This window comes from Rhodamnia argentea, chromosome 1 (assembly GCF_020921035.1).
Source record: "Rhodamnia argentea isolate NSW1041297 chromosome 1, ASM2092103v1, whole genome shotgun sequence".
Taxonomy (NCBI): Eukaryota; Viridiplantae; Streptophyta; class Magnoliopsida; order Myrtales; family Myrtaceae; genus Rhodamnia; species Rhodamnia argentea.
The window spans coordinates 25,864,286-25,879,722 of record NC_063150.1 but is presented as its reverse complement, the minus strand read 5'-3'; the positions used below and the strand labels follow the sequence as shown (position 1 = coordinate 25,879,722).

Sequence of the window (15,437 nt, the reverse complement as noted above, 5' to 3'; positions counted from 1 at the left end):
TACTTGTTTGTTAGAAAAAAGAATCTATTCAAAAATTCAAGAAGGTAAAAGAATTGTAACCACCATCCATGAATGAACGTAAGTAAGCTACTTCATGCATTAAATGGTAGAAGAAAAATATCTCATCCATGATTAGTTTATTATGACGAAACTTTGAATGAAACATTCGTTCAGTATATCCCAAACGGAGCTAAATACCATGTTTTTGCATAGTTTGAACTTTATCACTCCTCTGTACATAGTTTAGGTTTGTATAGTAGGGATAGTGAGGAATGTACCCATACATGTTAACATCCTTGCTAGTTTGTCAAAAGGTAAAGGAATCGTGAACCAACTACTCCGCGAATGAACACAAGCAGGGTATCTTATACTTTTAATGGCAAAAGAAAAGTATCTCATGGACGAATAATACTTATTGCTTTATGTTGGGTTGATGTTTTATCATTGAATTGGTTTAATCTCAATTCTACCCGCACATCCATCCATTCCGCGCAGAAGAAAAGTATCTCATCCATGATTAGTTTACTGAAATGTTTGGTGATAGCACTTTTAAAATGGGATTATCCATTTGATGAAGATCAACAAAGAGAAAATTGATTGAAGATCAACAAAGAGAAAATTGATTGAATTATATAAAAGCATGAGTGGCGTATTAGATATAATTACACGGCATGACTAATGTTTCTGGTCATGTCCTAGTAAGCAACAAACCATAAAGATCATATTCAAGTGCATGATTGATGGGTCAAAATGAGGCGTGGGACAAAGACGAGACGGTTTCCTAGAATGAGTTGATGAAGTAGAAAAGTACACTCACCATCTCCCCTTTGAAAATTTGGCTTCAAAGAACAGAAAAGTTGAAAAGGGAGAAGCAACTTCTTCTCAATCCACACATCTCTTGGGCCAAATTAATCCACCCAAAACAACTTGAGCGCTATTTATCTGAATCCTGCTGGATGCACAAACCTTGCATCCAAAGACTTATAAAATATGCCCCATAGAGGTTTGTAGAAACAACCGAAATGGGCCGTCAACAGCCAAACAAAGGTAAAAAGCTCTCCACCTTTGCTCAGCCCCCGCACATGTGCCTCCCTCTTGATATGACTTGCTGCATATGACGGCATCTCCACCCAAGCTCCGCTTATCACCTCCCATTTCTTTTCCCCGAGACTTGCCATCCGTCGGGCCAATCCGAGCTCCTCACCGAGCGCGGACATACAGAATTTGTGGGAAGGATAATCATTCAATCTCTTGCATAGCTCTGCTGTATCCTTGGTCGCATCGCCGATGTGGTCCAATAGATCGAGCACCATGTCGACTAATGTCATTTGGGCGACGCCCGCCGCACCGGACACCATATCATGCTGATTGAGTAAAAGACACAGCATGTAGTCGGAGAGGATCCGGCTGAATTCCCTTCTCTCGTTTCTTTCCGTGGGTTTCTCCATGTTGTACCAGATTTTAGTAGCAATATGTCAACACAAAATACTGGAGTCGTAACTAGCCTGGTTGACATACCTTAACGGATCGTCGCCATCGACACCCCCTGGTCTATACGGGAGAAACAGATCACCTCCACCCTCGTATATCTCCCTCACCTTTGTCTCATCAAAAACGTACTCGGATTTACGTCTCACCTCCTTAAAGATAAAGATCCATAGATCCCGAATAGAAGGATTCTTGGACACCTACCTCGTATTCGCAATCTTGAATGTTTGCCTCGGACCACAAAGTCCAGCGAATGTCTCGCTAGCTTGATGGAAACAAGAGATTATCTTCTCAGCCATAAGCCATGGAAAACTACATATATTAGAAAAAGCGGTGTTGCCCCAGCTCTGATCATGCTTATGCAACTTTCTCGAACTCTCCTTCAAGAACTTGGATAAAAGGTTGCAAGAAGAGATGGATTTTGACCACCCTCAAAATATGAATGGTGTATCTAAGACATTATATATAGGGTTGTCATTAGGCGCTGCTTTGCATTTCACGGATTGGGGCTTCCTAAGGTTATCCGTGGCGGATAACAACCCGTGGAAAAATGAATCTATTTTAGCCGATCCTATGTTGTACCACTTGATTCCGGAACCAGTCCAATCGGATAAATGAGCATGAATAGAGCTATCACATCAAGAGTTATCCCTTCGAAAATAAGGGAATAAGTAATATCCACATCAAGTTCGCAGAGCCCGTGCTTCTTCAAGCGATTGAACAAGATCAAAGCCATTGCAAGGTCGGTGAAGGCTACGAAGCGGAAAATGTAGCTTCACTTGGAACACATTACAAGCTAAGGGTGTCAAAAAAGCCCAAACCGGGCCGACCCACAAATTCACCAAATTTTTCGTCCTTTTCGGGCCGGGCTTCATTACTATCCACGTAAGGCTCGCGCCGGGCTGGCTCATGCTTTTTTGACACCTACGTTTTCTTTTTAATTTATTTTCTTTTCGCTTTTCTTTTTATATATTCTTTCATTCGACAGACTTGTCAAGTGATTTTGAATCTAAAAAAAAAGAATTCGACCTAACCCAACCCGGCCCAAAAAGTTGGGGCATATGTAATTTAGGCTCGGGCCGGGCCGAGACTCGGCCCAACCCGGCCCGTTAATATCCCTATTACCAGGCGCTTTCGTGCGAGGCACTTCATACATAAAATTGAGTTCGATTGATATCACCTTCAATGCATCCATCGCAGAAACCTTGTAGAAATAATTTCGACTCTTTTCGCGTTCATAATTCTTTAACATGATGTTGATGTTGATGATGTTCGCGTTCATAATTTTTGAACATGAGATCTCCGATGAAGACCTGAAACATTTGAAAGAAGTAGTAAGCATGCTTTAACACAATGCTCTCTGCAAGCGTTGCTTTTTGTTTATCGGATTACCATGCCCCCGGTGCATTGAGTTCTTCCTCCATCTCCAAATATGTGCCCCGTATTAGTTCATGCCATTGGAGCATTGATTCCTTCAGCCTCCGGAGGCTTGAGAGATTAAGTGACAAGATCCTCTCCGCGTTTTTTATGACCCCATTAAGAAACACCAACATCGTTGGGATCATAAACGACTTGTCACTCGGAGATATCCGCACAAAGAGGTCGATAGCGGCACCAACTTGAAAGATGAGACCGAGCATGTGCCGTCCCCAAATCGAATTGTCCTCCAAAGAAAAGGCAGTGATGGTATCCGGACCGCCAAGATAGACATGGCCACGGGTTGTGAACTACCGATTCCGGTTCGTGGCCATGATGGAACCGGAACCGGCCCTTGAAGGGGCGGTTCTAGTTCCGGTTCGGAACCGCCTATTCCGGGTCGATTCAAGGCCCAATTCCGGTTTCGAATTTAAATTTTAATTTTAAATAATAAATAATGAAATAAAAAAATAATAAATTATTAATTATAATTATAATTATAATCAAATTGTACATTGTAATCAAATTTGGAGGGAAAAAAAAAGGGAGAGGGAATGGGCTTGAACTTAATGAATTATCATTAAGCGCCTATATATGTTCTTGGGAATAGAAAAATGAAAGCCCATGTAGTTCTTTTACCTTTGATAACCCCAACTTACCTCATCGTCAATCGTCGCTACCCATTGTGGAACTCGTGGCGGTGGTATCTCAACTATCATCATTGAAGAATTCGTTGTCTCAATCCAACTCTTGTTGTCGAAATTTAGCCTTTGTCCAATCATGGACACAAGCTTGAGCCTCCACAGCATCCCGATTTAATCTTGAACGGCGGTCATCCAAAATTAATCCTTCAGCGCTAAATGCTTGTTCAATTACAACCGTTGAAGAATGGGTTATTAACATCTGTCTTGCGATGAGAGCGGAGATTGGGAATTGGGTTGAATGAGTCTTTCACCACTCCAAAATTTTGAAATCTGTGCTATGTTCGGAATCACGGAACTCAAAAGCAATGGTTAAATAATTTTCTAATTCGTAAATATTATCCGTTGCTCCGTTTTGTCTTTTTTGTCTATTAATGAACAGATTATGCCATTTACTAAGTCTACTACTCTCCTCCCTTTGTGAGGCACTAGGTTGAGAACATCCACTATCACCTAAACCATATTTACTACAAAATTCATTATATAATGCTACTATAGCATTTTTAACCTCTTTTTTTTATAGTTTTAATATTTACTGTTTCATTCAAATGTAAACAATCATAATAATAATCATTCGGATAATCATACAAACCATCTAATTTAGTACGTGGATCGAAAACAATAACAACCAAATAAATAAGAGGAATGCGAGCATAATAATGCAGCCATTTTGCTTTCATTGCTATAATAGTTGGAGCTAATTAAACATCTTGCTCATATTCACAAAAAATACCAGCAATGTTGACACACTATTATAAATAAATGCGTAGTATAATAATAAATACCAGATAAAGTATAAGTTGCATCATTAAAAACTTTCAAAAAATCTAAAAATTAGTTGCAAACAACCCAATCTTGTGGGGGTAAAGTAATTTCGGAAACATTATTTGAAATAAACGTACATAATAAATTTTTATAAGCAAAAGATTGATGAAGCAACTCGTAGGTAGAATTCTAACGAGTTGTAACATTTTTTGGAAATCTTTTTGGTTTTTGTCCATGTGATTTGCAAAATCTACCCCATTCTTTCATAACTTGGGGACGACTTCATAAAAATTTAATTGCTTTCTTTATTGGGGTGAGAAAAGCCTTAAGAGTTCGTAAACCATCTTGTACATATAAATTTAAAACATGGCAAGCACATCTAATGTGAAAAAATTATTCACAAAAAGAGGATTTACAAATATTTTCTAAATCGGGAATGGAAGCGGTATTTGACGCAGCATTATCAAAACTAGCTAAAAAACTTTATTAACCAAATTATATTCTTTTAAAACTTGCCTAAGTATTCTATATATATTATTGGCAGTATGACTTTCATCAAACACTCAAAATGCAAGTACTTTTTTATAAATGTTCCAATCGTCACATATCCAATAACATGTGATACCCATATAAGAATGAATTTGCCAAGAATCATTCAAAATGTTGCTACCTATATGCACACGTCCATTGAAATCCGTAAAAAAGATTTGCAAAGCCTTTTTTTTTTATAACCTAGGTGTCCGCGCGGCCGGCGAGCTTGCGCTCAAACCAGCGGTGAAGCACGACTAGTCCTCGGGGGCAACTGCAGGACCCCGCCACCACAAGGCCCGGGTAAGACACTGGCACCACAAAGTTTTGAACCCGGGACCTCTCGTGAAAGAAACCGAGCGCAAACCAGCGCTGCCACCAGCCGATGGGTTGCAAAGCCTTTTTTTTTTTTTTATAAACCCTAAAAAGTTCGCCTTTAAGAATAGTTCTCGGAACATGTTTTGCTTACGGAGTACATGCGGTGTTGATCAAAAAATTCAAACCAAAATTTTCACCAGTAGTAAAAGGCAAATATTCAATGGCAACATATTGAGCTAATGTTTTTTTATAAAGTTCATCACTATAACGAAATAAAGGAGAAGTGTTAGTATTGGCGTACCCAGAAATTTGTTGTTGCCTGGTGTCGATCCCCGCTTGCGTTGCATGTTTTTGCATCAGATGCCGACGGTATGTTCCATAGCAGTTTCCTTTATTAAAATTGTATGATTTCGTACAATATTTATAGTTTATCTTGTACTTGTCTCCGCTTACATGTACCTTGTCGAAGTGTTGCCGTAAGTTGAATGTACTCTCCCGGGCTTGTCGTTCCAGCTCCTTTGATGTCGACGTTTCTTCGACGCCGGTAGGAGAATGAAGACATTTTTTGCGTTGCAACGTGCTCAACGTTGGGAACATAGTTGATATTATCATGATCATCTACCCAACATGTAAACTCACGAGGATCATAGTGATCATGAGGTTAAGGATAATCGGATTCTTCCATCCCATCGGCATTGGGCTCTTTCCCCTGTCACCAGCTCCGCTTCCACTTGCTATTTTTTTTAGAAAATTGAGCGGAAAGCCGATTTAGAAAATTGACAGAATTGAGCCGGGATTGAGCAGATGAGAATTTGAGAGAATTGAGAGAATTTAAGAGAAATTGTGAGAAAAATGAAATGGGAGGAATGACATTTATAGGAAATTTAGAAGAAAAAAATGGGGGGGTTGATAATTGCAACAACCATAAGAGGGGAAATCTCTTTCCCTTTTTTTTTAGGGGGCCGATTCCTAATTTTTTAAAACCGGAACCGGCCCATGAGGGGCCGGGCCGGTTCCGGTTCGGAACCGCCGGTCCCGGGTTCAAACCGCCGGTCCCGGTCAATGGGCCGGTTCCGGTTATTCCACAGGCCGGTTCGGGCCCAAATTGGCCTCGTGGCCATGTCTACGCCAAGATGTAACAAGAGAAATGAGGACCATAATGTCAGAAGTGATATGTCTACTTCAGCTACATAAGCATACGAATTGCCTTGGCTATGAGAAATGAGTCCAATCCTGTATACAACTACCAAGTCAACCATCAAGTAGACCAACCACAAGAGGAAAACGATGCCGCGGTTCGCTATTTCCTTCCTAAAGGGTGCAAATAGAATGAGAAATACATGAAGCGAAAGGCTCAGCAAGATGGAACCTCAGATGTTCCATTTGTTCCACAAATCCGAAATAGAGCTAAATGCCATGTTTTTGCTTAGTTTGAACTTTATCTAGCCTTTTAACATACTTTTGACTTGTATAGGAGAGGATGGTGGGAGATGTCCTTGCTTGTTTGTAAGAAGGAAGAAAAGAATCTATTCAAGAACCCAAGAATGTAAAAGAAATCGTGAACCAACCATTCCGCGAATGAACGTAAGAAAGGTATCTTGTGCATCAAATGGCAAAAGAAAAGTATCTACATGATGTGTGGGATAAAAGAGAAGATGGTTGCATAGAATGATAGGATAAAGCATTCACAGCGGCTCAAAGTTACGAATAGTGATAGAGCGAAGGAAGTGGGAGAAGAGGAAAAGTAGACTCGCATTTCCTCTTTCAAGTTTGGAATCAAAGAACAAAAAAAAAAAAAGAACATATTTTCCTCACGCAAGAGAAAATTCCCAAACTGAAATTCTCTCTTCGTGTGATGATTAGTGGCTACTTTGAAGAATTGAGCAAATTTCTAGTAGAGATCTCTCGTGGCGGGCATTGTGCTCCAATGGCTCCTTATGATAGTCTGAAGATAGACGGAACAACATTCAATGCACAAAAAAAAAAAAAAAAACATTGAAGATCATAAACTTACCCTCCTTTAAGAAACGTATAAAAAAAGAATGACAAACTAAATGCACTTTTCAACAAAATTCATGACTATGCCAAGGATCGTCGAGCCGAGTTCCTAGTCTCGTAATCACGTGCGTTTGCAAGATAGCACTGACAACATCGTGCAAGTATAAAAAATACATGAAAAATCGCGTGCCTTGAAAAAAATGTTCTCGTGATGAACAACTATCAAACGTGAATATGGCGTTTCTCATAGACAGAGAATTTCGAACATTCATCCTCGACCTCCACCACATACGCTCGCTTGAGCTCCCATCTTAAAACAGACGCAAATGAAGTCTCCTTTCAACAGTCAACTAGATAGACAGTGTATTTTCAGTTCTCATCCAATGGAAAAGTCGAGCTTTGCCAAAGGAAGAAAGGCGGTTAATTATAAACAGGCGGCTAGTATCCCAGCACCAAGACACTGCGCATTCTCAGTTCTCACCCTATCTCTTCTCCACGCGCAACATCATCATGCTAGACCTATCACCAACAGTTCTGTTAGCGGGAAACTCTGGCCACGGTAAGGTCAGAGAACTTTTGACTGCACTGCTACACAAAGTTTCTCACTGCCGTCACCTTACAATTCACAGCCCTATTTCGTCACAAGCTAAACTAAAATCAAACTACAGTTCTTATTTTTCAACTACCTCTTTACATTTTGGATATGCAGCCATGCACGAGCAATGCTGCAGCTGTTGGCCCAGTGCTCTGTTCTTGCAGACAGTGTGTTCTTCAATTAGCAACGGATTTATTGCCAAGTCGGACATAGCCTCGGCCTTTCAATTGCTACCAAATGATGCAGTCGAATCTTTTTCAGCCATCAGTTGGTTAACAATTCACATGTCTCCTACAACCAAACAAACATGAATGGTCAAACGAGATATGCCCACTTGTTAATAATTGAAGCTGAGATAAAACATTTACCATGTCTTCCTATCTCAGGATATTAGGCAGCTCAAAGAATGTCCTTTCATCAAAGCTACTGCAGAGAATAAGGGAAGATACTGTTAAGATAAGCCCCAATCTGGTTGGGAAGGTGACTTGGACGTAGTTTACTCACCGACTGTGGTGATCGTAACGGAGATGGAACAACAATCGCATGACTTCGGTTGTTAGAAATGGTGCGCTGGTAAGTCTCAAAAACGGAAATCTCACTCCTCATCGATCTATACATTTCTGATGCAGTCGTAAAGGATGAGTTGGAGCTTCCTCCTCCCGTTCTTAAGGTTGCTGTCCTTGCAGCATTGGCACCTGCCTAGAGCAATCACTAGAAAGTTAGAAATCTATGACTTCAGATGAAGTAAGAACAGGACATAATACGAAGAAGCAGCAGGAAGAGAGCATTAAACTTAAGATACAGAAAGTCATTAAATTCATTCTAGACGCAAGAATTCTCATGAAACGACAAATCCCATTACATGCATCTTCCTAGAGACATGAGCTATTACAACTGCAAGAAAGAAAATATGCAATGGTCATGAATCTAATCATGAGCGAAAACTAATGTCAATAATCTCTTCTTGCCTTAGATACTTCCCAAAAACCCGGAAAATGGACATGTTCACAGTTAGGAATAATCAACAGACAAAAATAGCGAAAAAGAGCTAAAACAATCTGCCATAAAGCAGCCAGATAACCAAAAAAGAGGGGAAGAAAGATTCATACATTACGCAAGTCTTTAACATGTACAATAATGATTGTTATATCATCCGTTCGGTTTCCATGAGCCAACCATTGTTTATATGATTCTCCAGCAATGGCAGCGCATGCATCTCTAGGATCAGGATAACTTGCCACCTGTATGAAGAAACGTGAATAAAATAAGTTCAGTGGAATATGGAAATATAAGATGCAAAGTAGTCCAATGTTCACGAGATCACCAGAATGATCCCATGTGAGGAGCTGACGCAACAATTTCAGATATTGCACAACTTAAGTTTTGAATAAACACAGCAGAAACATACTTCCAATCACACACTGAAGTCCAGATGCTATGAGCAGTGCCTGCTAGTGGGCTGCTTACTTGTATACATTTCCATAAAATCAAAGTACAATGCCTTATTAGTCATCTAGTTTCAATAGCAAAATATATCCAATGTAGAAGTAAATTATGCATGAGATTGCTAGGTGACTGGAAAAAAGAGCTGGACAGTAAGGGGCATCATGGTTTTGACGAGGGCGCAGACGAAGTGGAGAATTGCCTTAGATAAACTGTTACACGAGGGAAGATGCTCAAATGGTAGATAAAACTAGTACAAGGCAAGGATGCGAAAGTGGAAGTGTGGTCAAGATGTTCAAGGCATCCATGAAGAACTGATGGTCCAAAAAGCTCAAATGGGACCTCCAGGAGATCGCAGAGGAGATATCCATGTTCGATAGGAAAGTCAAGTTGTAAGAAGGAAGTCGTTTGCGCGGATGGAATACTGCTTTTGATAGTCCCCAATTTTTTTTCTTACGATTTTTCCAACAAAATATCAATCTGTTTTTGAGTTCTGATTTGCTTGGACCAATACATCATTTTCTTTTAGTTTTTCTGGGATCAGGAAAAAAGTTCAATGTATAGCACAATGAAATATCAAAAGGAAGAATAGCACGGTGAGTGTCAATGAATGCCTGCTACTTTCTGTATTAAAAAAAAATTTGTTATTTGTAGAATATAACCTAGCAAAAGCATAACACTATATTCGGAGAATTGTAGGCATCAACATGCACGTAAGATTAGCAAGCATTAAGAAAACATAAAGATAGAGATGCAAAACAGATTCGTCAGTTTCTTCTTCCTGCTTTTGCTACTGCATTTGCCTCTTCCAGTCACAAAAATCCTCGAGGAGTATGGTTTTGGTAGTCAACTTAAGTAGATAAAAAATAAACAAGAACACAGTGTTGAAGCGCAAAGCAAAGGATGATGGCAAAGTTTTTTACAGTCGACTGCTCCAGATCATCCATTTTTCTAGTGCAGCAATATACACCCTATGAGAGAATCATTCAATATCGATTTGTTGGTGGTGGGGTACGAGGACAGCAACAGATTGAACATATAAATAGAACAGCAACAAGATGCATTGGGTTGAAAATGGCTGCCAATCAATTAAGAATAGGAAGAAAAGCCTTACCATATCGACAACGGCTTGGCTAGAGAGAAACTCGAAAACTCCATCACTTGCAACAACAAAGAACAAATGATCAGGTGTGAGCTGAACCGTGGACACTTCAGGATCGGCAATCACACCAATTTCCTCAGCTTTACTATCTCCTATACTCCTCGTGAAGGCGGTGCCGTAATACGTTCCATTCTGAACCCACAGCCTCGGAGGATCACTGCCTGCACTCTCTTCATCACCCCATGTCTGTATATCAGGATCCTTTAGCCCATCCAATTGATCTAGGCTCAGAACCCTGGCTCCACAAAGCTTCACTCTCTCATACTCGTCTCGCCTAAACGGGGTTTGATCAGAGGACAGATCCTCAGCTAAAACTCTGTCGCCAACTTTAAGTGCGATAACTGCCCTTGAATCACCCACATTTGCAACAAGAAGCTTATCCCCAACAACAAGAACTGTAATAGCGGTAGTACCACTCTCCGTGTCGTCTATCTCGCTATCATGCAACTCGTGATTTGTCCTTACAAACGCCGAACTGTAGGCGTTAGCAGGATTGTCCAATAATAGTCTAGGGTCATTTGCTAAGATATCCACCAATCTGTCTCTAACGAAATTGGAACACTGGGCACCAAATAGACCATGCCCATCAAACACACCAAAGAAATGGAGATTTGGGTTACCTTGAACTTGGGTCCGAATGCAAAAGCTATCTTCGTTTTCCTTGCCAGGCGAATAGGGGTAGTAACCACGCTGCGTCAGAACAGAGTACTCCAAACGAAAGTTGCGTGAAGGAACAGGCACACACTCTATGGACCTCTCGGTGAGTATATGCTTTCCATGGACACTGAATTGACTCACCTCTTGAAACTCCCGAGAATCAGAGTCCGAAGATCGTGGGCGGTGCCCACAACACTTCCCATGCGCACAGCCCATGAAGGATGACCATTCAGGGAGGCCAAAAGCAAGAATTTCCCCACAGCAGACCACCTCTCTGATAAAAGTTACGAAAAAAAAGACGGAGCACAAAAACTTCGGGTTCAGAGTCGCCTTTGTCCGCAACACCTCCAGAAAATCGGCAGATGGGCCCTCGCAGGAACGAACTCCGAACCTACTAACGTGGTCATGTCGCGCGGGTGGCAATATACAGGAGCAGAATTCGGAAATGCAGCCAACAAACCCTCAAAGCAAAGACAGCTAAGCCGGCTTCTGCGAACAACGCAGTCTTGCTCGAGGGGTTTCCGAGAAAAGATGTCAAGATCGGCGTGGAACATCCACAATTCAACAAGCAAGGAACTTCACCTATCACCACCAAAATTCAAGAAAAGCCGCCGAATCAAATCCCAAAAAAACACACAGAGAGAGAGAGAGAGAGAGAGAGAGAGAGAAGAAAAAGAAAGGAACTTTTCCGGCTGATCAGAGACGGCGACAGAGGGGGGTGTTTACCGAGGGAGCTGTAGTTGGTTCCGGGCGCAAGATCACGGCTCGAGAAGGGAGCAGAGCGGACTGAAGGCAGTTTAAAAAAACCAGCGAGAAAGAACGAAATTCAAAAGAGAAACGGCAGCGAAGAAGAGGGATTGAATGCGAATTTATGGGCGTGAAAATGAACGACGAATGAATGATGATTCGATTCGAACTGCAGAGAGAGAGAGAGAGAGAGAGTGAGGGAGGATCTCAGGATGCTACACGTTGCGTGCGTGAGTGGGTTTTGTCTTGTCCTCTCCTAGAACCCACACCCTATCATGAAAATTTCCAAAAAGCAGAGGAACTTGAAAAAAAAAAAAATGGAGCTTTGTTTTGATTCATTGGCTTCTCTGTTTCAATTTTCAAATTTCAGTTGCCCGACTCTCTCTCTCTTTTTCCTTTTTGAACTTTCAAAAGTTCGTTATCTCCACGAAAATTCATGTATGACTCTTTATTAAGTATCCGTCTAAATGGACCGTTAAGTACTTAGCCAAAACAATATTGAAGTTGCAACATACTAAACGTTCCTATGAAGCGTGTAACTTGTATTTTGAAATTCGAATTTTCGAATAAATGCCAAACTCCTAAGGAAAAAGTCACGAAAAATCACAAATTATATCCATTGTAGTATATTTACCCTAAAAAAAATTTTCGTGTTTGGCTTCCCTCTATGTAATTTGCGCCTTGCAAAGTTAATATGCTACTTACTTTACCCACAAAAAAAAAAAAAGAATCTATTCAAAAACCCAAGAATGTAAAAGAAATTGTTAACCAACCATTTTGCGGATGAACATAAGAAAGGTATCTTGTGTTAGACATGGCCACATTGGAACCGGGGCTCAGAACCGGCTCGTTGACCGGGCCCACGGTTCCGACCTGTTTATTAAAAAATAAAAAAGGCCATAGTGGCCCGGTGTTGGCTCTTTGCCCCTTGCGGGCCTAGCCTACCCCAACAACCCCCCTCCCCCCCACCCCCAAAAAAAAGAGCAACGGCTCTTTGGGCAATGGCCCAAAGAGCTGTTGCACTTGCGAAGCTCTAATTGCGGCTGCAACGGCCAATTTGGCCGTTGCTTTTTTAAAAAAAAAAAAATTGATTTGTTTTTAATTCTTCTCTATAAATACTTATCATCTCCCTTTCATTTTTCTCACAAATCTTCTCAACAATTCTCTCAAATTTTCTCAATTCTCTCAAATTCTCTCAATCCTCTCAATTCTCTCAATTCCGCCTCAATTCTCTCTCAATCGAATTTCCGATCAATTCGCTCAAAAATGGCAAGTGGAAACAGAAATACTGGAAAGGGCAAGATGATTATGGTAGATTCCGAGTATCCCATTCTTGAATATGATCCTCGTGAGTATGCATGTTGGGAAGACAAGGACGATAATATCAACGTTGTTCCGATTCCGAACGTCGAGCACATCCCAACACAAGAAAGTCTTCATCCTCCTACTGGTGTCGAAGAAACGTCGACGGCAAATGAGCTGGAACGAAAGGGCCGAGATAGTACATCCGACTTGTGGCTGCACTTCGACAAGGTACGTGATGAAGGTAAAGGTAAGTATAATATAAATTGTAAATATTGTTCGCAAACATATAAATTTACGAAAGGAGACGACTACGAAACAATACGTCGGCATCCGACGAAAAAACATCCAATGCAAGCGGGAATCGACACTACGCAACAACAAATTTCCGGGTACACTAATTCTAATCATCATCCTTTATTCCGTTACACCGATGCACTTTATAAACAAACATTAGCTGAATATGTTGCCCTTGATCATGCTCCGTTTACTACTGGTAAAAACTTTAATTTGAAATATTTGATAAATACTACGTTGGTTCCGTAAGCACCAACTATTCCAGAAAGTATTCTTAAACGCGAACTTTTTCATCTTTATAAAAAAGGAAAAAAAATCTTTAGCAAAATTTTTTGCGGAATTCAATGGATGTGTATATTTAGGTAGCAATATTTGGAGTAATCCTTGGCAAATTCATTCTTATATGGGTGTCACGTGTCATTGGATAGGTGATGATTGGACCATTCAAAAAAGACTTATTGCATTTCGAGTTTTTGATAAAAAAAAAAAATTCGGCTCATAATATTTATAGAATAATTATGCTAGTTTTAGAAAAATATAATTTGATAAATGAAGTATTTTCACTTGGTTTTGATAATGTCGCCGCAAATACCGTTTACATTCCCGAATTAGAAAATATTTGCAAACCCTCTTTTGGCGAACAATTTTTTCACATTAGATGTGCTTGGCATGTTTTAAATTTATGTGTACAAGATGATTTACGAACTCTTGACACTTCTCTCGCCCCAATAAAGGCTGCAATTAAATTTTTATGGAGTCGTGCCCATTTTATAAAAGCATGGGAAAAATTTTGTAAACAACATGGGAGAAGGGCAAAAAGGTTTCTAAAAGATATTCCGACTTGTTGGAATTCTACCTACGAGTTGCTTCATCAAACTTTTGATTACAAAGATTTATTATATATGTTTATTTCGCAAAATATTCCCGAAATTACTTTACTTCCACAACATTGGGACGTTTGCAAAAATTTTTTAGATTTTTTGAAAATATTTAATGATGCTACTAATACTTTATTTGGTATTTATTATCTTACTACGCATTTATTTTTAATAGAGTGTGTTAATATTGGTATCGTTTTTAGTGAATATGAAAAAGATACTGAATTAGATCGGATTATTTTAGTAATGCGAGAAAAATGATTGAATTATTATTTCCAAATTCCTCTTGTCTATTTAGTTGATATTGTTTTTTATCCACGTATTAAATTAGATCGTTTATTAGATTATTTGAATGTGTATTATCATGATTGTTTACATTTAGAAGATTCAATAGATATTTCAAATATACAAAGAGATGTTAAAAAATCTATAATAGTATTATATGAAGAATTTTGTAGTAGATATGGTTTAAGTGATTATGGATCTTTACAATCTACAACCTCACGTAGCGAAGCTGGTAGTTCACTTAGTAAATGGTACAATATGCTCAAGAGTAGGCAAAAAAAAAATAAAAAGGGACAACAGGTAGCATTTCTGAATTAGAAAAATATTTAACCACTCAATTTGAGTTTCATGATGCAGAACATAGTACAGATTTCAAAATCCTAAAGTGGTGGAAGAGTCACTCAATTGATTACCCAGTTCTCTCCCTTATCGCTCGCGAGATATTAGCAACCCCTTCTTCAACGGTTGCGGTTGAACAAGCATTTAGCGCCGAAGGATTAGTTTTGGACTCTCGCTGTTCAAGATTAAGCCCGGAGTCCGTAGAAGCTCAAGCTTGTGTCGACGATTGGACGAAAGCTAAATTTCGACACCAAGAGTTGGATCGAGAACACGAATTTTTTATTGGGGATTGTGGAGATACCACCGTCACAGGTACCACAACGGGTAGGGACGATTGATGATGAGAAAAGTTGGTGTTATCAAAGGTAAAAGAACTACATGGGCTTTGATTCTTCTATCCCCAAGAAGATATGTAGGCGCTTAATGATAATTCATTAAGTTCAAGCTCATTCCTCCTCTCTCTCTCTTTTTCCCCACATTTTATTAAAAAGTACAATTTGATTATAATTTATAATTTA

General features: G+C 39.7%; 2 protein-coding genes and 1 long non-coding RNA gene across 13 annotated transcripts in view; 1 reads left to right on the top strand and 2 right to left on the bottom strand.

Annotated features, from left to right (window-relative positions):
• Positions 1 to 15,437, top strand: part of LOC115728661 (disease resistance protein RUN1-like) — a 1,102,447-nt gene that overhangs the window by 383,477 nt on the left and 703,533 nt on the right. The gene's annotated exons all lie outside the window — the stretch shown is intronic.
• The window catches only part of LOC125313790, a 483,189-nt gene that overhangs the window by 309,583 nt on the left and 158,169 nt on the right, over positions 1 to 15,437 (bottom strand). The gene's annotated exons all lie outside the window — the stretch shown is intronic.
• LOC125313705 (probable protein phosphatase 2C 35) lies at positions 7,439 to 11,922 on the bottom strand. 2 transcript variants are annotated; one of them, XM_048273545.1, is made up of 6 exons: positions 11,798 to 11,922; positions 10,367 to 11,341; positions 8,919 to 9,050; positions 8,314 to 8,508; positions 8,178 to 8,235; positions 7,439 to 8,100 (listed from the first exon to the last, which is right to left on the bottom strand). In XM_048273545.1, the coding sequence occupies exons 2-5, from the start codon at positions 11,285 to 11,287 to the stop codon at positions 8,233 to 8,235; spliced, it is 1,251 nt and encodes a 416-aa protein (XP_048129502.1). In that variant the 5' UTR covers positions 11,288 to 11,341; positions 11,798 to 11,922; the 3' UTR covers positions 7,439 to 8,100; positions 8,178 to 8,232. The 2 variants fall into 2 exon arrangements, with proteins under 2 accessions (XP_048129502.1, XP_048129505.1); XM_048273548.1 differs by lacking the exons at positions 7,439 to 8,100; positions 8,178 to 8,235 and having other exon boundaries at positions 8,460 to 8,504.

Bases quoted from the DNA above. Each gene is read 5' to 3' on its own strand.
- LOC125313705 (XM_048273545.1), bottom strand. From the start codon at position 11,287: ATGGGCTGTGCGCATGGGAAGTGTTGTGGGCACCGCCCACGATCTTCG. The intron at 9,051-10,366 runs GTAAGGCTTTTC...TTCTTCATACAG, and splicing joins GCCAAGCCGTTGTCGATATG to GTGGCAAGTTATCCTGATCC. The intron at 8,509-8,918 runs GTATGAATCTTT...TGATTGCTCTAG, and splicing joins ATGTTAAAGACTTGCGTAAT to GCAGGTGCCAATGCTGCAAG.